Source organism: Centruroides vittatus, unplaced genomic scaffold, assembly GCF_030686945.1.
Source record: "Centruroides vittatus isolate TY-2023 unplaced genomic scaffold, ASM3068694v2 contig_874, whole genome shotgun sequence".
NCBI lineage: Eukaryota > Metazoa > Arthropoda > Arachnida > Scorpiones > Buthidae > Centruroides > Centruroides vittatus.
This window is the reverse complement of record NW_027122566.1, coordinates 2,428,862-2,454,274: the sequence shown is the minus strand read 5'-3', so window position 1 is coordinate 2,454,274 and position 25,413 is coordinate 2,428,862. Positions and strand designations below refer to the sequence as shown.

General features: G+C 27.7%; 1 protein-coding gene across 1 annotated transcript; it reads right to left on the bottom strand.

The window, feature by feature from the left end:
* Positions 1 to 63: 63 nt before the first annotated feature.
* Positions 64 to 23,496, bottom strand: LOC136982921 (homocysteine-responsive endoplasmic reticulum-resident ubiquitin-like domain member 2 protein). Its single transcript, XM_067279495.1, has 8 exons — positions 23,259 to 23,496; positions 17,214 to 17,380; positions 13,889 to 13,963; positions 13,668 to 13,822; positions 7,852 to 7,971; positions 3,560 to 3,856; positions 411 to 531; positions 64 to 337 (listed from the first exon to the last, which is right to left on the bottom strand). The coding sequence occupies exons 2-8, from the start codon at positions 17,349 to 17,351 to the stop codon at positions 221 to 223; spliced, it is 1,023 nt and encodes a 340-aa protein (XP_067135596.1). The 5' UTR covers positions 17,352 to 17,380; positions 23,259 to 23,496; the 3' UTR covers positions 64 to 220.
* Between the last annotated feature and the right edge of the window lie 1,917 nt (positions 23,497 to 25,413).

The window sequence follows — 25,413 nt, the reverse complement described above, 5'->3', positions numbered from 1 at the left end:
TTACCTTTAAATCATCTATTAAAAAATCTTAAATTGATTGATAAAGTTTCTCTTTGAACTAACATTCTGGAATATTTTTTTTATTAACCATTATATACATAAAAATATATGTATCTGTACATACATAAACATATACAATTTCAAGATTTTCAATAAATATTTTTTAAGATATTAAACTTGTCTTACAAACCAGATAAACAGATATATATTAAAAATATTTTTAATTAATATTCACTGCATTGAGTTGTTCTGGAATTAAAGAAGTGAAAAATGATGCTATAAAAGTCTTGACAGTAGTCACTTGTGTATTTTGGGCACCTTGTTGATTATAATTTGTCTATAATGTTTATAAATATAATTATTATACATTTATTAAGTGCATATTTTTTACTTTCTATTAATATTTTTACCTCATTTGTTGTTCTTGCTCTGTTTCGTCTGTTACGAATTGTATGTCGTCTTGGCTGAATTTGTTGTCTTCTATCGTTTCGATTTCTTTCTCGTCTAAACGTAAAGAAGCCTCCTCTGTAACTGTAAAAAAAAGCTAACATATTAGCAATATAAAGGATAGTTAAAATTTTATAAAACATATGTATAAAATTTAAAATAATTAAACAATTTCAAATTAGGGATATATACTTAACATAGGACATGAGAATACATTGATTTTACTGTGAATTTAGAATTTTACATTATTAAAGTCTGAAATTTATCCATTGCTTCTTTATTTAATTTTTTTAGACTTGTAAACAAACAAAACTGTCAAGATGGATAGTCTTATGAGAGTAATCTATTGAAAGGCAAAAATTCAGTTGAAATGCAGGATGTTTCAAAGTAATTTGTATGACAACACATTCCATCGGGAATACAAAATTACCAGTGATTGAACAAATCTGGTGAAATTCGGAGATACATTAGAACACAATGTGTTCTAATGTATCAGCTTGGTATTTTGTAATTCTACAGGTAGATGGCAGACAGACTAATTGTGAAAAAGGTTCCCGGTGCCCAGTGACAGGGAGGAAGCATTTCGTCTTATAATTTCATGGGAGGAGGTCAGTGTTGAGTGTGCAATGTCATTTTTCTACACAATTTCAAAAATAATTACCAGCAAAAAACTCTATTTGAAGGTGGAAAGATCAATTCCAGTGAAAAGATTGTCTTTGTAAGGGTAAATTTTGTGGAAGACTTTTGACTTCTGAAGTCAATTTGGAGAGAATTATGGAATGTTTTCACTGTAGCTCTTGAAAATCCATAGTGAGAGCAAGACAGGAACTTGCAATTTCCAAAACAACTGTGTGGTTTATCTACCATACAGTTGTTTTGGAAATGGGTACATGTTTAGATGATGTAAAAGCAAGTAAAATGTGCCTAGATGGAATTAGATTACCATATTAATTTTTGCAAATTAATGAAGGGAGCTCATATTGAACATCTGCGACAGTCAGCTTCATGCTATGAACTGACAATCAAAACTGGACAGTTTCATTAAATATATATAACAAATAAGATGTAATTTCATATATATATATAATTATATATATGTGAGGATGTTTGTTATGCAAGTATAGGCTGTTCAACCAATTGCTATAAAACTTGGCAGTTATGTTCAAATTCTTCTTAGATCATGTCATACATCCCACCCCAAATTATGAATTGGATTTCTATATAACAAATAATTTTCTGTCTACATTTGATAACACTACATGTAAAGCCAGAAATCTATTGGAAAAAATTTAGCAAAATTAACTAAATATAATTCTTACCAAAAAGGATATAATTTTAAAAAGTATATATTATATTCACTGAATTACTGTGACAATGATATGGCACCAAATAGAACCACCATTATGCCATTACTGCAACAGGTAGCACATAGCATTTGCCTGCTTGGAGTGTACAATATAGTGGCAAAAACACTACTACTTTTCCTGTTAGCAATAGTGTTGTGCCAGTTAAGTATCTAACTATATATGAACTTCTGATTTGTACCACAAGTCATATTATTTCAATTCAAAACTTCTCCTGTAAACAGAGTTAATCTGCTCTTGACTTTCATCCATCTAACTCTGTTCTCAAGATTAAGGAAGGAGAGAGATGGATGGACAACAGTGAATTTATAGGTTTACAATTTTTTCAAATTGCAGCCCAATAAGTACCCTCCGGTAAGTGATAAAACCACTAAACACTGGTAGTCTGTCGTGGGTTTGCACATGGCCAATGGACTGGCCACATGGAGTTTTCTGGGTTTACTTTGCATTATTAACACTTAAATTGGGGCAATAGTTACACAAGTCTTCCCTGGATGCATCCTCCTTGGCAAATTGCTCACTCAACACATTGCTGTAACCAAATAAACCAAACAAATTCTAATAATTTTTCTATAAACATGATATTTATGAGGCTATGCTTAACTTCCAGGAAACCTGGACATTCTGCCCTCTCTTCTGATTTCATCTCCCCTTAGTCCCAAACTTCTTTCACTGATACTGCTTAAGATGTTCTAATGTTCAGCCAAATTAATGTACAGTATGTGCAACAATTTTAAGGCACAAAGTAGTGCTTGAAGACTTTTTGTGCCAATGTTTATTTTTCCTATTTATCATCATGTTGACATTGCTTCATTCAAAATTTCCTGTAGTTGTAGTCTGTGTAATATACACTTTACGACATAAAGTGTAACAAATGTAAATAATCATACTGTCAGATCTGCTTCCAGTATGATTACGACATACAATTTTCAAGTTTCCTTTACTTACATGTTTTTGCTTTTGTAATCCTGTAAAAACTGATAAAACCAGGTTGAAAAAGTAAATCTCAGCAATTATTCTTGCATTTAAAAAAAAAAAAATATTGTAAACATGTCATATATGCAAGTAAATATGGTATTTCATAAGACAATCTTGCATATAGAACAAGGTGTGACTTTTCTTTATTTTGATCTTTAAAAATTTGAATTGTATTAATAAATCTAATTATTTCATTTAATCACAAAATATCAAATGCACATAAATGCACACATTGTCCCACAAAAATTACTGGCATTTTATACTTTAAGGAAAAATCTTGAACAAATTATGTTGTCGATTTTACATGTAAAGCTGGACAATCAGGAACCTTTCTGCTAGTTCATAACAGTCGAATCCACACTTGATTACATTTATGAGTTTCTCCGAATTCTGATTTTCCAAATAATCATCTGTTTTCACGTGAGAATGGATTAAAACTTATATCGGGCTCCCGTGTGATTTTGGAATTCGATTCAAAAGCTTTGCTTTTCCTATTGCTATTCATCTTTACTCCTGACAATACACAAGAATGATTCAAACAACTCAGATAAAATACTTTTGTTTTTAAACACCAGAAGGTGTTTAAAAACAAAAATACAGTTTCCAGTAAATTCTGGTAAAAAATGTGAATACATAGTTTACAAAAATTATTGCAAAAACGAAAAGAATCTTTCGCTTGCATGTATAGGATGATTCAAATATTAAAATAAAATTCTAGATGATTACATTACTACTATTTTTTACATTAGTTATTAAAAAAAAAGACTTACATGTATATGAAGAAACTTATACCAATGACAAAAAGACATCTTCTAAATGATGAATAAAAATACAAAACTGATAGAAGAATGGCTGCACGAATAAGGATGTAAGTTACATCTATTATATCTCTGTTGGCAAGGGGATCTTCATTTGCTTCATTCACTCTATTTGGAGCATCATCACCTATATTTTCTTCAGGCTGTTCATCAGATGTATTGGCTTCAAATGATTGGGATTGTGATGATGACAATGATGAAGATTCTACATGACTGGAATTATCTGCATTGACTGTATTAGAGTACATGCTGAAAAATATAAAAATTTTATGGCATAATAAATATTATTAACACACTATGTTTCATATCCAAAATGATAAGTATATGAAAAATCTTGTGCAACACTTAATTTTAAAAATTTAAAATTTGAGCACATTTTTGACTGTCAAATTGAAATTTCCAAAGAAATAACTTTACCTTTGGCATTTATTAATTTTTTTAAATTAAAAGATATGAACAAAATTCAAATTTATTTTATATGTATAGCACAGTTCAACAGTTATTTTACATCACATGCATACACATTTAAATTTTTCACAATCAACATTTAATGTATTTAATTTTTTAATTGCTTTACCTCAAGATAGAACTAAAATATTATTATTGAAACGGCGAATATCATCACCTAAGAGAAGAACATGGCCCAATACCAAGACAACAAATACCAACAAAGGATAAAAGGTGAGATAGATAAGATATTGACAGACCTACGTTACCTCAAAACCCACCTTAAAGAGAATACACCTTTAAGAACACTCTCTCTTCCACGGTCCATCACAGAAAATATCCCAACAAGAGACAAAAAATACATCAACCTCAAAATACTAAGATCAGCGATAAAATTTAAACACATTAAAATTAGAAGACTAAAACGAGATTTACAAAAATACAATAAAAAGGAAAGAAGAGCAGATCCAAAAAATAAAGAAGAAACCACTAACAACTTACCAAGAGATAATATAAATAGATATCAGACAAATAAACAAAAAAAAGCTAGCTAAACGATTTGGCCACCCAACTATGGAAGAAATAATAGAATGGAAAACATCCTTGGTATTAAATAAAACACAAATCACGATCCCCGAACATATTCTAGAAACAATAAGAAAAGGACTAGACTTTAACGGCCCTAACACTTGGGAAGTATTGGATATAATACCTAATTTGGATCGTATGTGCAATGAACTCGAAGATACAGAATCAAGAATTCTGAAAACGACCTTAAGTAATAAAATTAAAAAAATATACTGTAAAAAAACATAATAAAACAACTATAACAGATAAAAATTACTATAAATACAAAGACGAGATAGAAACATTGCAAAAATTCTTAAGTGATAATCAGCTAGACCTCATTAGAGCCGATAAAAGTAAACAAATTATTATAGTAACCCAAAAATGGGTTAAGTCAAAACAGCTAGAAATAGTGGAAGGCAAAAAGTTCCGAAAACTACCAATCAATCCGAAAGAAACCCTATATGAAGAACTAAAAAAGAGAGTTATAAAACTGCAAAAACTTAACAAAATTACAAGAGCAGAACGAGAGTTCATCCTTAATCAAGATAATGATAGAACACCTAAACTGAATGTGAAACTTAAAACCCACAAAATGGGAGAAAAAGTAAGACCCATAGTCGATTTTAAATTCGCTACCTTATATAATCTGGAAAAATTCCTTAAACAAAAACTTAAGAAATATCAAAATTCGAAGCACTCTATCAAAAATACAGAGGAACTTTTGGACAGTCTAAAAAACGTTAAAATAGAAAAAAACATCAAAAATGGCTAGTCTGGATGTGATTGATATGTACCCGTCGATAAAATGGGAATTAATCGAAGATAAACTTAAAAAATTAGAAGTAGAATCACATATCATAGAATTAATAGAATTTGCATATATGAGTAATTATTTCGAGATAGATGAAGAATACTACACACAGAATAATGGTATTAGTATGGGGTCCGTCATAGGCCCGAAACTAGCTGAAATAATAATGATCGACGTTGACAAAGAAATTAATAATATAACAGGTATAAAATATTATAAAAGATACGTAGATGATGTCCTAATTATATATAATGATGCAGAAGTAAAGCCTAACATGATAAAACATATAATAAACAATATAGATAAGGATATCCAATTTAAAATAGAGGAAGAAAATGTGGCCGATAATAGTATACGATACTTAGACGTCATGATAACAAGAAACGAAAACGAATTAGATTTTGAACCTTTTAAAAAACCATGTTCAATCAACACCACAATAAAATATACTTCAAATATACCATTGTATATAAAACAAAACATCTTTAACATGGAATACCGAAAAATACAGAATAGAACTAGTAAAGAAACTAATAAACCCAAACACATCATCGAATTGAAGAAAAAGTTTGCCCTAGACGGGTACCCAACCAGACTGATTCATAAATGGGAAAATAAAATTACTAATAACCAAACAAAAATAAAAGATAAAAAAACCGAATCGAAACCAAAATATACCAGCTTCCCATACATTAGGAACCTTTATGAAGAAATCGACATAGATATGAGGAAAAATAATATAAAACTTGCCCCAAAATACGTAAACCTGTTATCTAGACTTAAAGCGAAACAAAGAAAAAAGAAACAGACGATAAAAAAAGAAGATATGAAAAACATAGTTTACAAGATACCATGCACTTGCAAAAATACCAACTTCTATATAGGAGAAACAAAACGAAAACTCAAAATAAGAGTGAAAGAACATATAGCCGATTTAAAGTACAACAGACTAAACTCAGTATTCCATGACCATTGTGTGTTAAATAACTGTAAAATCGATGATACTAAAACAAGCATTTTACATAGAGAAAAGAAGACATACAACAGAAAATTCAAAGAAAGTGTAGAAATCATTAAAAATAAAAATAAGACCTGCATAAATACTAATCTAAGCATAAAAATCAATGAAAACTGGATTAAATTACTATAAAATATACTATAAAATAAAAAACTGTTTTACGATCTGTTACGTCATTTGCATAGCGACAAATATTAAAAATACTAAAAGCGGGAAAAAATAGCAATGGCCACGTGCTATGTTCTAAAAAAATCACCGCTAAACCCCCCGAATAATTTTATCGGAAAAGAAACCTATTAAAAAAAAAGGAACATTCCCCTGCTAATGCTCGACCAGACATATGCAAATTAAAAATAGATCGTGCTCCGCAGTTGAGGTGGAGGAGTACGAGCTCAGTGTTAGACAACACACCGGAAGACGAATCTCAGGTATGGTTTCACGAATATGATTTGTGAAAGAATAACCCCGTATACTTCTACAGACTGATACTAAACCTTCCTTTTTTATGGAATTTTTATCAAGATTCGTACCCTTGGACTATTACATCCGTCTAAACTACCGAATGAGGTACGGACCAGCTTTTAACGGTATACAAGCTCTTACCAGGATTTAGAAGGTAACAACCTCTAAAAAACTAATTATGTATACTGTCACGATATTTATTTTAAATATTTGTATATAGTCATCTCTCACTTTTTAATGTTTAGTTGGCTGAAGAGGGGCATCGGCCCGAAACGCGTTATGTAATAAAAAAGCGTTCCAACCGAATAAAAAGGATGAAAATTCGCCCAGTGTTTAAGTTTACGTCACTTACATTTGTCTTCAAAGAAAATAACAAAACACAGGTTTTCTCAAGATAGAGTATTATTTTACATCACATGCATACACATTTAAATTTTTCACAATCAACATTTAATGTATTTAATTTTTTAATTGCTTTATTCATGTCCTTGTTCCTTTTTAAAATTTTCATGCTCATTCACATTCTGAAGCACAAAGTTTTATAAAACAGTTAAGTAATTTGGGTTCATTATAGATTTAATTTAATGCTAATTAACACAAATTTATTGAGAATGGTTAATAATTAGTACATAATTATTTCAAATGGAAATCTAGACTGAGAATACAGAATTAGAAAAATGCTTAATTTCAAAATTCTGATTTGTATTGATCTAATAGCCACAACAAGAAAATAATAAATTTTGGCTGGCTTAAACAGGTTTAAATGTAAAAAAGAATTAAAACAGTTTGATTTTCTTTAGGCCATTACTAATTTTTCATTGAAAATGTTAAACGCGTAATTTATTGAAAAATTGTATAAACAATTTGTTTTTATAATAATTTTTGAATGACTTTTAACAATTAAAAATTAATTTAATTGAAAAATATTTCACTTACTATTGAAAATATTGCATCATGTATTGAGTATAAACTTGTTGCATCATAGCAATTTGATTACTGTCATAACTCATATTAACTGGATATCCTTGAATGTAAGTAGCATTTGTTGATGTGTTTCTGAAAAATAATTATTATAAATAGCTGAAGAATTCGTCATAACCAAAAATCTTATTGATTACTTTAAAAATTTAAGATAATAACCTGACCTTAATATAAATTGTTTCGACTATGATATAGTTCAGAAGAAAAAAAAACATAATATATTGTCAGATAACAATCTTGACTTAACTAATATTTTCAACTACTACTAAATCTACATTTAAATTACTCAGAAATAGAAGAACAAAATTAGACTAGATTAAAATTAGTTCCGTTTTCATTTCATCCTTAACACATTTCTTTTTTAACTGATGTCTGAAGAATAAAAATGTCAGATAATATAAAATTTCGAAAAAACTTGTGTTAAAATTTGTCCTATGAGGAAAACAGATGTTCCACTGCAACACTACTGGGAAGGATAGTGTAGTATTCTAAAAATTAATTCTTTACATGTTGGTAGTTGTCTAACACATTCAAATTATCATTGACAGGAACTTGGTAAACATTTTGATTTAAAAATTAGAGTAAATAACTGAATGCAAGTACAAAAAAAGAAAAATATACATATATATACATATACACTTAACAAGCCATGTATTTTCTTACACCAGTGGGGCAAAATGTAGTGAAACCCAATTAGTTATTTTTGTTTTGAATTCAACTTATCAAATGGCAATATAAAAATTTCAAATGCTACAACTGCTCAAAAATAAGTAAAAAATGTTAGACCAAACTTGTTGGTTTTACTCTGCTTAATACAATGGATTACTCCAAGACAACATTAAGAATGCATTTTACTTCACCTGTAGAGTAGTTGAAACTAAACATGTAGTTTACTACTGGTTTAATTATGAAACCGGGACAGCAGTTGATACTAGTAGTTAAGTATTCTGAATATGGTAAACTATAGAGTTTATGTTAGTAATTGATCACTGTACATCTGTACCAGTATATTACATATGCATAGATTTAAGGAATGACCTGATATTTTTTGGAAGTTGATGTTTAAGTCATTCATTTATCAATATCATTGATTATTTTTGAGTACAATTCCTGTACATACTCTGTTCTATCTAGTAGTTTCAATCTAATACAGCATTAAAACCACTTGAAACTTGTGTGTTTAACTTTTTAATTTATAACTGCAATGATTGCATTAGAGTTATTAAATTGTAAGTTGTCATTCCATCATTAAAATTTGATTTCATTTAGTAGTATATCTGTGATATTTTAATTATTTCACACAAAACAAAAATATGTACTATCAAAACTAAGGAAATCTTTAATAGGTGGTTGTCTCTTTAATCCGAAAACATTCGGTAGACTAACTTACAGCTGAACAGGCTTAAAACTTTTTTATTGGTTCTTCATCAAATGCATTTCGGACCAGTTTTATGAGTCCTGGTCCCTCATCAGTGCTACAGGAAATCAAAGGTTTTTTATTAACATGGGTGACGCGAGTACGTACATAATAAGATTTACAAAAATTCTTTAAAAACATTTTAACTAAATACATTTTTTATACCTTTTTCGTATCCTCTTTATTAACAATACATTGTTTACTGGTATCTGTTTTCATGTTCGTTTTTTAATTCCTATTATCCCTTGTATTTACAGTAGTACTATAATTATAAAGTTTTCTTATATAAAATCTTTTACAAAGATCTGTGTAACTAATATAGAGTTTTCTAAAATTAAATACGTACTTACTATTTTTTCGGATGTATTTCAAACATTTTACAGCAAATTTTGGTCCTATAAATATACACTTAAGGTTGTTCGAAAAGCATTGCGCTTTTTACAATACTAGAACGTTTTTGCAGTAGGGTGCCACACATAAAACTATTAGTCTGTTGCGCCCTCTATTACATAATACCACTGTTGGTCGATTTGCATTCCATTTGACAGATTTACTAAGTTACTATTATTGCTATGTTTTTTTATTTCTATGTGTTCTTTAAACTTACGTTTATATATATTTTTCTCGGAATGTAAAATTTTGGTGTTATTTTTTTTCTATTTGGCAACTATTGTTTATTATGTGTTTAAACCAAGGGGAGGTGTTATGTTTCAGCCTGATGGCAGCCATATGTTCATTGATCCGTGATTCCAATTTACGTCCAGTTTCACCTATGTAATATTGTGGGTGTTGACAATTGCAGCTGATTTTATAAACGACTCCTGTTTTTTCCCATATATTATTATTATTTGGTTTTTTAACATTACAGATTTGTTGCGATATTTTGTTTGTTAACAAAGGGGCTAAAACAATATTGTCATTTTTTAGGGATTTAGAGCATTTTTCATAAATATGTTTAGATATATAAGGGAACGGTTTATGGTTGGTTTCCTTCTTGTTTTTTATATTAAACCTGTGTTTGTAATATTGTGTTTGCCAGATATTTAATAAGTGCTTGGGGTAGTTATTAAGTATATATTTATGATTTAACTTTTCGACCATAGTTTGGCGTTCGTTATGTTGACTCGTCCTAGTGTATATTTTCTTTAAGTCCATAATATATGTATTCTTTTTTATGGTACTAGGGGTGTAGGAATAATAATTGATTGTTTTGTTTACGTCCGATGGTTTTTTGTAAGTTTTAAAAGTGAAACAATCTTTCTCTTTTTTTATAGTAATATCTAAAAAGTTGATTTTTTTATATTTTTCTAATTCTGTATCAAATTTTATGTATTGGTTTATGCTATTAATTTTCTCAAAAATTATTTTTTCATTGGTTATCTGATGGTTAAAAATTAATAAGTAATCGTCCACATATCTCATTACTCTTTTCACACCCGGAATATTTTGTATCTTGATATCGAAATCTTTCATTACTAATTCAGCCAGCTTTGGTCCCATTTTTGATCCCATGCTGATCCCATCAGTTTGTCTGTAAAATTCATTAAATACTTCAAAATAATTGTTTTTATAGGCAAATTCTATTAGGGTTATTAAATCATGATCAACGGTTTCATTTAGGAGGCTGTTTTTTATTAGATCCCATTTTATGTTTGGATACATGTTTTTAACATCCAGACTGATTAAAGTATCTGTTTTATCTATTTTTATTTTTTGGATTATATTAATGACTTCATCGGCATTTTTAATACTATTTTTTGAATTTTCAAAATTTTTTAATTGTTGTTTAATGTAATTTTCTAAATTATATAAAATTGAGTTTCGAAAATCTACTATTGGTCTATATTTTTCACCAGTTTTATGTGTTTTTAACCTTATATTTAATTTAGGAGTTCTATTATTTTTGAAATTTAGTATGTAATTTTTATCTATATTCCGGGTGTGAAAAGTGTAATGATAATATGTGGACGATTACTTATTAATTTTTAACCATCAGATAACCAATGAAAAAATAATTTTTGAGAAAATCAATAGCATAAACCAATACATAAAATTTGATACAGAATTAGAAAAATATAAAAAAATCAACTTTTTAGATATTACCATAAAAAAAGAGAAAGATTGTTTCACTTTTAAAACTTACAAAAAACCATCGGACGTAAACAAAACAATCAATTATTATTCCTACACCCCTAGTACCATAAAAAAGAATACATATATTATGGACTTAAAGAAAATATACACTAGGACGAGTCAACATAACGAACGCCAAACTATGGTCGAAAAGTTAAATCATAAATATATACTTAATAACTACCCCAAGCACTTATTAAATACCTGGCAAACACAATATTACAAACACAGGTTTAATATAAAAAACAAGAAGGAAACCAACCATAAACCGTTCCCTTATATATCTAAACATATTTATGAAAAATGCTCTAAATCCCTAAAAAATGACAATATTGTTTTAGCCCCTTTGTTAACAAACAAAATATCGCAACAAATCTGTAATGTTAAAAAACCAAATAATAATAATATATGGGAAAAAACAGGAGTCGTTTATAAAATCAGCTGCAATTGTCAACACCCACAATATTACATAGGTGAAACTGGACGTAAATTGGAATCACGGATCAATGAACATATGGCTGCCATCAGGCTGAAACATAACACCTCCCCTTGGTTTAAACACATAATAAACAATAGTTGCCAAATAGAAAAAAATAACACCAAAATTTTACATTCCGAGAAAAATATATATAAACGTAAGTTTAAAGAACACATAGAAATAAAAAAACATAGCAATAATAGTAACTTAGTAAATCTGTCAAATGGAATGCAAATCGACCAACAGTGGTATTATGTAATAGAGGGCGCAACAGACTAATAGTTTTATGTGTGGCACCCTACTGCAAAAACGTTCTAGTATTGTAAAAAGCGCAATGCTTTTCGAACAACCTTAAGTGTATATTTATAGGACCAAAATTTGCTGTAAAATGTTTGAAATACATCCGAAAAAATAGTAAGTACGTATTTAATTTTAGAAAACTCTATATTAGTTACACAGATCTTTGTAAAAGATTTTATATAAGAAAACTTTATAATTATAGTACTACTGTAAATACAAGGGATAATAGGAATTAAAAAACGAACATGAAAACAGATACCAGTAAACAATGTATTGTTAATAAAGAGGATACGAAAAAGGTATAAAAAATGTATTTAGTTAAAATGTTTTTAAAGAATTTTTGTAAATCTTATTATGTACGTACTCGTGTCACCCATGTTAATAAAAAACCTTTGATTTCCTGTAGCACTGATGAGGGACCAGGACTCATAAAACTGGTCCGAAATGCATTTGATGAAGAACCAATAAAAAAGTTTTAAGCCTGTTCAGCTGTAAGTTAGTCTACCGAATGTTTTCGGATTAAAGAGACAACCACCTATTAAACATACATACAGCGACTAAACAAATTTAATTAAGGAAATCTTGTAATGTGTTTTATTCAAATAAACTAAGAAAACTATATATTTGTTTTTGGTACTAGAGAAAAATTAAATATGGTTAATGATAATATCAATGTAATGACTCAGAAATGATCACATTTCAAAGTAATGTTCAAATATTTTCAATTAAAACTAAAATATTTTCACAAACACCACTAAGAAACAAGCAATAGCAGATAATGAAGAATATACCACTGATTAAATAAATAAATTTTCCCTTGTTTCAATCTTTCTGAAAAATGTTTATGGACTTACGGAGGAAGTAACATGATCTGCAGCATTCTTGTAATTTTAATCAATCTTTATGAACTGTAGCCTATTTAACTATCAATCAATATGAACTATAAGATCATAACAATACTATGTATGTTTTACACATCTCAACCATAAACTCAAAAATCTCTAATAATTAATCTCAGAAATATTTGAACAAATGTTGTTATAACTACATGGATTTTTAACCTCACAACCATACTTGATCATTTTGGATATGAACTTTAAATCTTGTTTACAATTAAACAGCACAGATCTAAGAAGTATTGATTAAAAAGCATAATAATGTTTTATTTATTGTTAAGGACATCAACAAAAGAAATATGTCTGAGCTTTTGCTGAGCCAAAAATTAAAAGTACATGGAAAGAAAGTATTCAAAATCAGTGTGGAACAAAACAGAAAATTGAGGATTGTCTAACATCCTTAGGGATTCAAGATGTTTTATATATATATTGTTGTGTGTGTGTGTATATATATATATATATATATATATATACACACACACACACCAACAATTAATAAGAAAAACATTTTTATACATAGGCTAGTAAAAAATAATATATATGATACCTTATTTGTTCTTGCATATTCTGAAATATCACATTTGAATTATTTGAATTTACACTTTCTGTTTTACAAACAGGAGTTTTTAAAACTGAAGTTTCTTTGGAAGGAATTTTTTTTGGAGGACACATCATATGTATTGTCTGAACTTTCCATTTGTTCTAAAAAGCAAACAATTAATTAAGAAATATTTTACATAAAATATAAAGAATTCTAATTATACTTACTATGAAAACATCCTTTAATATTACATTATCTGATAACACCTGTCCAAAATATATTAATCTTTGACTTTCAACAGTCTGAAATTTGATAAATAATAATGGAATCATTTTCTAGTTATTATATGTGTATAATAAATCAAGTTATTTAAAATCTATCATTTTGCTTATTTTCAAATTGAAGCTTTAAAACTTATTTATACAAAATATGGACTAAATCTACAGAATATTAAAAAGTTACCTAATCAAATTACTTTCTTTACTTAAAGTATTCTCAATTCAACCAAATATTTTTTAGAAATTTTTAAATTAGTTTTTGAACACAAACATGCTCAAGAGACATCCATAAAAAAAATGATGGAGTCTGTTATCAAATCTTTACATATACAGTAGAGCATCGATTATCCGACTCAATTGGGGACTGGGGTTGGTCGGATAACCGAAAAGTATGAAAAAATACATTATTAGTATAGTGTATTAGGCTTGGTTTAAATACTAGCCTCCCTTTCATGGTCGAGCCAGTGCTGCCAGCTAAAATATGCAAAAATTTAACAAAAATAATAAAGTAGCCAAGATGTAACCAAATATTGTAGCGCCACATCACTAGCGGACATTTGAATTTGCCGACTAGAACGCGGTCGGCATTAAAAAAATGATGGAGTCTGTTATCAAATCTTTACATATATATTGATGTTGAAGGAACAAATATGGAAAAAAACTTATTACAGTGTCTAAAAACTGGAATCATTGGAGAAATTTATTTTCAAATAATACATTCTCTTTCTTCAACCTCCAAACATCATGTTGCTTTGCATGTTGAATATTTACAAGATGATAGTAAAAGATGTTGATATTCATGTATTCTGTTGAACACAAAAAAACTATTTGAAGGAAAATATTTTCAAGGAATATATGCAATGTGATGCAAAACAGTTCGAAAATAAAATGCTCTGATTCCAGATATTTTGGACTCCTTGTATATAGAAACTTGAAGAAACTTTTACATTTAAAATGAATAGTTTGTAGAAACTTAGTACATTTCATTTCTCTTCTTTGACTTTCTGAGAGATGGTCAATAAAGTGTGATATATATGATTTTATAAAAGAATGAATTTATATTTATCAATTATTCAATCAAAAATATTTTCATAAAAACTCAATAAACATTTTATTAAATTGATATTTCATACAGATAATGATCCTTGAATAGAAAGAATTCCATTTAAAAACTAGATTAGATTAGGGTGCCAATCCACAGCCTATGGACCATATGTTGGCCTAAAAAAAAAATTACAATGTGTAGCCTGTAGCCATATTTGAAATAATATTCATTATGACAGCAGTTAGTTTCAAACTATATTAAGTTGATTTTGTTTTAATAAAGTTCTAATTGATCACTAATCAACTTATGACTGCTGAGAATGTGTTTTTTTAAAAGATGCACAAACATTTTCAGTCTAATTTACAGACCATCTTCAGGTGAGATTGTCTAGAACACTGAATTCCAAATAGATCATCATGATAGAATGGTCAATAATTCACTGTTCTAGTCTTACCTGGACTAAATTAAGCTGAAAACTTTTGTGCATCTTTAAAAAAACAATTCTCAGCAGTCATAAGGTGATTAGAGATCAATTAGTAATTATTTCTCTCTGCTGGGTATTAATAACTATTAACAACTTTTTAACAGTTTTTGTTGCTTTTTCTACAGCTTCTATGAGAAGCTAGTCATTTTTTAATGTAAAATTTTTTAATGCAATGCAGAAAAGAAGGATCTCAAAATTGCTGACTTCTTAGGAAGTTGGACAATTTTGTCTGAATTTTTTACCAAAATATTCATAATTTTTCTATTTTGAGTTGAAACACACCAGTGGTACTACTTCAGTGAGAAATCAAAGTATGGTTAACTAAATATATTTACTGTTAATTTCAGTTTGTTATTACATGAAGGGGTGACTATGACTTCTGAATTTCATTGAGAGAGAGAAAACTTTCTAAAGAAGACAGGTCATTTCAAGTGACATGGACAAATCAGTACTTTTTTATTAAAATAATCAACAGAGCAATATATTAAACTTCTTATAAAATAAAGTTGTTTCATTATAAATTAAACATTAAACAGAGCTGTAGCCAGTGGCGATATTCGAAATAGTTAACAAAGGGTTCGCTAGCAGAAAATTTTTCCCTGACAATCACCGACAAACGAAATGGAAGTTTTGGCTAGAAATAAATACAATACCTTTTCTTGCGATATATCTAATAATCAGTGGCGTATTTGGAACGTAACGAGCCCTGGGCAAAGACCAGGTAACAATAGTATATTAGTGCTGTCAACCTTTTTTTTCTTGTTTTTTTAAGGCAGAGAAATTTTTCACCTCAAATAGCACTGCTGATAATAGACAGATGTCATCGTCTCTCGAAATACAATATCCTTTTTATTTCGCTTTGTCTATAGCCCGACACGTCTTCCACAGTCATCTTGTATTATCTCGCACGTGTGAGATTGTGGGATCTCTCTTATGACTGGATCTAGTTTCAAGAACTCTTGAATCGATCGCGATTAAACAATCGTTTCGGTCGAGAGAGATCGCACCAAGACAATCCCCGACCTTGCTCACAATCTAGATTGAAATGCTCAGTGCGAACGGGTATAAGGCTCTAGTTTAGTAGTATTACAGAGTATAATACATATATTTTAATATATTTTTTAAAAAAAACAAAACCACTGAGAAATGTTCCGTGTGTTTAACAAGGTTTGGAAAACTGAAAATTTTAACAACGGGTTCAACTGAACCTGTGTGAACCCGCTGAATATCACCACTGGCTGTAGCTATGGACTTAATTGCACTTATTAACTGATGTTATCAATGTGGATGCTGTTGTGAAAATTTTAACATCATTTTTGATGTTTGTAGATGTCAGATCCTACAATGAAAGGTCAAGGTTAAGGTCATTTTTAATGTGTAATTTTTAATAATGTTTATCGGTCATTTTTATGAAGTTTTTTGCTTCAAGTCACCTACCATTTAGTTCCTGAATGGAGTGAAAATGATTTAAAGGACTTGAATATTGTTTACATTGTCTTTATTTTTTCAAATAAAAATAATCCTGGGCTCATGTATGAGAATATTTTATGCTGGAAAAATCTACAATCCACAACAGAATAGAAATCTGTATGATATAAGAAATAAATAATAATTATGTATGTTGTAATGTTGAATATTATTTTATTTAATATAATAAAAAATCGTTTAAATTGAAATTTTAAATCTCAATTCTATAGAAAATTATAATAATAAATCTTTTTCAATTTAAATTAAGTAGTACTTACAGGCTTTGTTGGATATACATTAGAAAGATAACTTTTTAATTTTTTTACTGTCCAATTCAAGTCACATTTATATTGCTGATCTCCAATATCTAAGTTTGGTGTTTTGATAATTAAATCAACATTGGATTCAGAAGCCATTTTTATATATATTCTTAGAAAAAACAGCCCTAAAAATAAATTAAAATTTTTAGTTAAACATTGAAAAGATTATAATATACTTTTCAAAACTTAATTATAATCATTAAAATTTAAAAAATATATATATATTTATTGTTATATTTTCTGGGAATTATTATAAAGAATATTTTTTATTTCACAAATATATACTTTTCTCATAGTAATCGTAATGTATATATAACTTAGGTATAAATACTGTTTATCTCAGAATATATAAAATATTGTGACAGAAATTACTAAAACAAATTTCACTACCAGTAAAATTAAATATTCATTTAATAATATACATTTATAAAATTAACAATAATTATTATTATTATAATTATGATTACTAAACAATGTGAAATAAATTTCCATATTTAATAGAAAATTATATAAAAATATTTAATAGGCATTTTACGAAATATATAAGTAGGTTTATAAATAAGTCTTATAAATTTTGTTTATTACACCATAATTATCTATAAAAATGAAACACATGCCAACACATAGTACAGACAACTAGTAAAAGTTTTTTTCTGTTAATTTAAAAAATTCTTACTTAAGTTCTGATGAATAATCAGTTCAAATATTATCCATTGCTGACAATAAATCTGATCAAATGGCTGACAAACTATAAGTTTCTATGCATTTATGTAGTACCTAATTAATGTGTCATTAATTGTAATTGCACAGCTATCATTAAATATGAAATCATATATGAGTAATGAATACATACTATTTATTTTCAAACAAACACAAGAACTAGCACAAAACAATAAATTTTACTATAAACAAATGTTTTCTTTCATATATAATGGACATCATCAGGTTCTACAAAAAGAATACAGAATGGAACAACAAATTAAAAATTAGAATAGAATATTTTTTGAAATCAAAGCTCAAGCACTTTAAAACTTGCACATGTCTAGTACAAAAAGATACTTCTATAGAGAGTCAAGCAAGTTCAAACAGTACACTCTAGTCTTATAAAATGGATCAGTTTCTTTATAGTTAATGGCTGTCCCGCCATTGAAGTCCTTATAGATTCTGACTCTTTCTACGTACTTTAATTGGGGTGGGTGTGTTGTGCATTCTTTCTATAGAACTTTATGATGACTATTGTATGTAGAAGAAAACCTTTGTTTATAATAAAATTTGTTGTTTTTGCTGGTTCTTGATGTTTGTGAAGTGGTTTGTTTACATATTAAGTCAGTATTTCAACCAGCAACTTTATTTATTTTCATAATATTCTCCAAAAGTTTTATGAAGAATTCAATACGTTCATTGCAATTTGCATAATTTTAGAATTTATATAAACTACTATATTTTCGTGTGTATAATCTACAAAGACATAAACCCAACAGAAAATTTCTAGAATGAAAATAAATCTTTGCATGACTTTCCCTCCACCATACACCCCATGCCCATGGAGCAACAGCTGCTCCATGGGCATGGAGCATGTTTTGGTGTAACTTTTTAATTACAATTTAAAAACTGCATATAACTTACACTATCTGGACACACTTTCAAATTGTCTTTTAAACATAGATAATCCATGAGTAATTTGCTTGAAAATATGATACTCAAAAAGCATGTTATTACAAAGGGTGTTAGATAATGATCATTTAGCAGAATTATTTAATAGCTGTGTAGAAATTTAAGGACATCATGGATATATTTGAATGAATAAAAAGGATACTGATCCATCTGACAGATGAATTTTTTTTATTAATGTGAATCACACCTGTTAACTTTCAAATGTTAAAACTAGGAATTATATATTTTAAATCACATATTTAGCTACCCAAAGAAAATTTATTTTAAAGTCCACTAAATCATTTTCAAACAACAGAATGACAAAAATAATTTTGTTAGAACAACATCTGAACTAATTACAAAAAGTTCATTGACTTGTAAAGTAACTTTAAAATAAAACTTCAATCAATCAATCGGAAACAGTTTCAAACTTTTTAATATTTTGTAGTTTTTAGTAATATATTATGCTTTACGTCAAATTAAAAATATAATAAATTCTAATACAATTATTAATTTTTTTAAATAAAATTGAACATTTTAAAATGTTTGTTTATTTTAACTTAGAAGATAGATATTATGAAATACCATAAATTTTTAAAATATAAATTTTGTTAAATATGCTGCTGCGTAATTTTATTCTACTGATTATTATTATTATTATTACATATATAAAACAATTGTAAATATTTTATAGGAGGAAAAAGTGCATTCAGTTTCTAAAACTGTTTAATATTATATATTACTATAAATAACCTTTCATTATGCTATTATTTTTTTACTATTATTACAGAGGCAAAAACATATCATTAATTTCATCTTATTGTAAAGTAAATTTTTTATTTCTTAATGTTTTCATGGACAAATACATCATTAAAATGCTATACAGTTGTACAAACACTTTAAAGTTTATATTTGCATATATTCTATGAGGATAATAAAAATTATATACAATGAAAGTAAAATTAAAGTATCTCTTGGACTTATATCATTTATTGAAACTTTGTATTTAATAATGTAAATACAAAAGATTCCAACACTATCCAAATTTAGATTTCATAATAATAGTGTGCATTTTTCTAAACAATTTATCATTTTCACTATTTCAGAATTTTCTGACAGTTTTTCATTAAATACATTGCATGATATTTGTGTTTAGTTTTTAAAATAAATTCATATTATATTTCTACATTTAATTGAAAAAAATCAATGACAAAAATTACACTGGGACAGGAGTTTTGTTTTGGGGACTACTACTAAAAATACAGGACAAACAGGTACTTCATCTTACTGCAACTCTGTATTTTACTTAGATAATTCTTAAAAATTCTGTAATCCAGCATCTATAGGTGTATAGGAACTCTCAATCATCCAAAATGTAGGATTTAATTATATTTATATTTTGGTTGATTACATACATTAATAGATGTATTTCATGCTGACTTATGTTTCACAGTACCTCATCAGTAATTTGTATTGAATCAACCATCTTTTTAAATACAAATTACACAAACATGACAAGGTTGTTACACTAAAAATAATTTTTACATTGCTCTAAAGACCAATGACTTATTATGATAACATAAAACATAGTCTAAGGCAGGGGTCACCAAACTACGGCCTGCGGGGTGGATCTGGCCTGTGAAGGTCAGTTCATTCGGCCCACCATCACACTTTGCCACAAATGAGCTAAAATATAATTATTTATATGGAAATATCATAGATTGTAGATGAACTTACTATGTAAACAAATTTAAAATAAGTTTAAATAAAAATACCAAAATTACTCGAATCTGATTCTTGCATTTGACAGTAATATAACTTTTAGGAAAATCATTGAAATGAAAAATTCAGCGACTTTTTGCCACTTTGGATATCAGAGCACTTTTTGTGTAAGTAGCTGCAATGAAGTTTCCAAAAAAAAGGAATTACGAGCTTGCTGCAGTGATCGTGTTTGTGTATTGGTAAATAAATATGTTGGTTTTCTTTATTTTTCGTGTATTCAGTATACTGTATTGAACAAAATGGTTATGCAGCCCACGCTTGTCATTCTCTCAGTTATCCAGCTCGCTGTGTAAAAGTTTGGTGACCCCTGGTCTAAGGTATCAGTTCTTATTACTTGCCTAATGTATTGGTGTTGAAGTATAACATCTGTAAAGAAATTACACATATACTTGAAATTTGTATATAACTTCACACAATGTTTGTTGTTAGCATAGATCATTCGAGAAAGCATAGCTCACAATGGGATTTAAGTCTGAACTGTGTGGTGGCTAGTCCATTACATCTATTTTGTTCTTTAAACCAGTTTTGGTGGATTTAAATGCATCAGGAAGCATTGTCCTGCTGAAATATACACTCATTTCCTCTAATCAGTGATCCAAATGGAATAAGATGTTCAAATAACATATTTTGATATTTTCTGAAGTCATTCTATCATTAACTGTGATAATATCTGCTTTTCCATTAAAAGTGTCTGTCTGCTAAAATATTCCTTTGGTTGCTTTCTTAAATCATGCCAATGATTCCTATCATCTAGTCCATCCAGATTAAACTTTTTTCATCTGTAAACACCACATTTTTCCACTTGTCACTCTAACTCATTACTGATTTTGCCCATTCTAATCTGTTTTTCTTGAGGTCACTTGTAAGGTTTTGCCTTGAGTTTAACATAGGCAACATTATCATTATTTTTGAAAACAACAGCTACTGACGAATGAGCCATTTTCGATGACAAACTAGCAGCAATGACATATGTAGACATTCCTTGTCAGGTGGCAAGATGGAAAACTCTTCTTTTCCTTCTCTCAGAGCTTGTTTGCAACCAGATGATTTATTTATCCCATATTGATCACCTTTTTACTAACATGATGAATTGCTCCAATAGATCTTTTCAGAACTGTTGAAATCTGTCTAAGATTTTCCTTGTCCATGCTATAATAAGATTTTTCTCACTTCTTTTTTGCTCAAATTCTTTTTCCTTGTGGCATTTTGTAAAAAGTTAAGTCAGAACGACAAATTTTCCAAAACCATTTTCATAATTAAAATTCACTTTTTATCTATATTGTGTTGTGTGTTTTATTTCTATATTACTTACGAATTAGCAGTAACATAAGGTGGAAATTTTATTGATTTTGCATTAAAAATTTTTTTATCTGTTCAATTTTGCCTCCCAGATCAAATCTTAAGCGCACCACTGATTGTTGTAAATTTATTATCTAAATCCATGTTAATATTTTCCACTGTAACTTTACACATTTAAAATAGGATTTGTTGCATTTCCTTTATTAAACTGCACTATAATATAAATATAGATTTTAAAAAAGTTTAATTTTATATCTGTCCGGTATTATTTGTTTCTAATAAAGTATTTACAATTTAATAACAAAATTTATTTAAATCCATGATATTTTTATCTTCAATAATTTTTGCTAAATCCTAAAATTTATTACAGCTTCCTTGAGATACATGAACAAATATAAACAGAAATACGATATTTTTATCTCTATATTTTATTGAAGTTGTCACTTGAGTTTATTTTTTTAAAAGAATGACTTTTTATATTGCAAAAATGCATTTTTATTTCGCAATATATAAAATTTCATCTTTTAGATATAAATCCTACTAGAAATATCCATAAAACATAAGTATATAAAAATAACCTTATTGAAAGCAAAAAACATTTAGCAAAGAAAAAACATTATGTTAAAATTAAGGAAAAACATTCCTAGCAATAATATATTAGTATATGTTTGATAATGCATATGTTTACTATAAATAATTTAATTTAACAAAATATTTAAATGCATCTTTAGTAAATTAAAATCAAAGCTAATCGAACTTTTAAATTTCCACAATTTATTACATTGCACTTTTTAAATCAGTTCCAAATTCAAATTAATAAAGATAGAAAATCTTAGAAAATTTCTCTGCAATATAAGAGATTAAGAAAATTTTTTCGTGTACAAACACAGCACAAATAACTTCTCAAGCATAAATATTTTTATCTTCTTTTTTAAATCAATTTCTAAATTAGGAATTTTATAATTAAAATTAGACAGATAAATATGGTTAAGTGTACCCACTTAAATTATCACCTAGTTTTAAATAGTTTCTATACTTCAAAACATCAAGCAGCTAAGGTACAGGTTATAAGATGTTGGCAAACTTTTGATATTTTCTAAATTTGATGCAAGGTCAAATTAAAGTCTAAATCTGTTATAAAATCAGTGTAATTATTGCATTCATATTACTTATTATCAAACATTATATAATGAATTATAACAATTTCATCAACATAATGTATAATTTCACATATATAAATTAATTACACAAAAAAGTAATATTAATTACCTGACTGACTGTTGTATTAGGATTTATCAAATCGTTAAAGTTCGTCGCAAAATAAAATGTATTATTCATCTAACAACACACAAAGAACTAAGGTCAACATACTAATTCATTCTTCGCAAAAAAACACGTTTTACAACAACACGATTACATCATGTGATTGTTTGTTATTACGCCATTGGCTGTTGATATAAGGTGAGACGTAGTTTAACATCATTGGTTGTTTTTTATATTTTTCTTCGTCTTATTGGCTGAAGTTTAAACCGTACTATTTACGAAACACAGAATTTAAAAGAAAACGAAACGATTACGTCAATCCGAGGACCAATGACGATCGTCCACTTCTACTTTCGTTTATTTCTACTTTCAATCTCTTTCTATTATTATTTATATTACGTCATGGCATATTTTAGCGTAATAAAATTTCGACAGGAAATAATTTTTAAGGTCTATTTATTTTAATGATTAATTTAAACCAATTTATTAAATTTGTACGCTTAAAACTTTAAAAATGTTGAAAGTATTTCTTATTTAAGGTGACAAGTATGTATGTATATACTGTACATTTATTTAAAGTTGTTCAAGTAGAAATATATAGTTTAAATTATTCGATCCAATATTAAATTCATTTTAAAACAATTTGAAACATAATTGTAAAAGTATTTAACTTTTAGCTCATTTATTTCCATGAAATTTATTCAACAAATTATTGAAGATATTGAAAAATTAATTAATTAAAATTATATGTAAATAAACAAAATATTGTATAATAGATAAACTAGGCAAAAATTATTAGAAAAAATTAATTTATTCTTTCCTTTAATTAAAATTTTTATTTTTGCAACAGTCAATTGCGAGATAAAGTAAAATAGCATATATGAAGGACAGTTTTTCAGATTACATAAGTACCTGCCTCTTCACATAACTTATTTTATTGATAAAATGCTATTTTAAAATTTAAATTCTTCAAATATGGCAGAAGTTATATAGCAGTTAAACAAATTATAGTTTAGGAAGGGCCTCGCGTTATGAGGTTACAGCTTCAGTGCCTCACGTGTTTAAATTATTATTTCATGGAGGAGATGTCTCCTTATAAGTTATAGCTTATGATCACAACACATTATAAATACGTCCCTACCTTCGAACGTAATATAGATCTATATATAAAATCCATAAAACACTAAGTAGAACGTATAATGTTTACTGAACAGGATTTATATAAACTAGGAAATATAAATTTTAAGGCATAGCTAGTTCAAAAAAGCTATCAAAGAATAATGAAAATTTAGATAAAATAAATTTAAAATCGCTTATTTTGCTACATGTTTTTATGGCTTCTTTTTGACATAAAATAATCATTTTTAATGTCATTAAAAGCATTTTTATTTTTAATTTTTTATTTTTCTAAAATACTTCCGTTGAAATGTGCAGTTTCTGACGCTCAAATGAGCGAAATAACATACTGATTACGATGTAGGTCATCCTAATAATGACATGTTCTTTGCTATTTTTTCTAATGTTCGTTTATTTTCTTTTTTTTATCCGGCTACTCGCAAAAATCTATTATTTTTTTAACAACGTAAATATTATTTATTTAAAAGTTTTTACATTTACAAGTTTTCTAGTTGTTTAATTTTATTTATCTCGAATAAATTGAACATGAAATCATATTCGAAGACAATAATAGAGATAAATTACAGCTTTATTTACAATATAAGCAGAGTGAAGAGAGGTTTTTAAGTTGAAGGAGATGAAATCCTTCTTCGGTTTATTAAATTAAATGTTTTATTTTATTTAATATTACAATTTATTTATATTTTTAACCTATTTTACATTTAAAACGTAAATTTATTTTCTGAAGTTAAAATTTTTGGTTATTTTTGAAAGGTTTTCACTAAAAATACATTCTCATTTGACTATAGAATAATGTAAAATAGGCACAGTAGACAGTTGATCTCTATAAATGCCATCGAACTTTACTTTATGTGTAAATTTTTCCTCAATTGATGTGGAATAAAGTAAAAGTATATAGCTGAAACATATATTTTATCGATTTGAAACTTTTTAAAATTTCATGTTATTACGTTTTATGAATTCTTACTGCATTACGATTTAGGAAGTGTTTCTAACGTATTAAGGATTGCGGTTAATTAACATG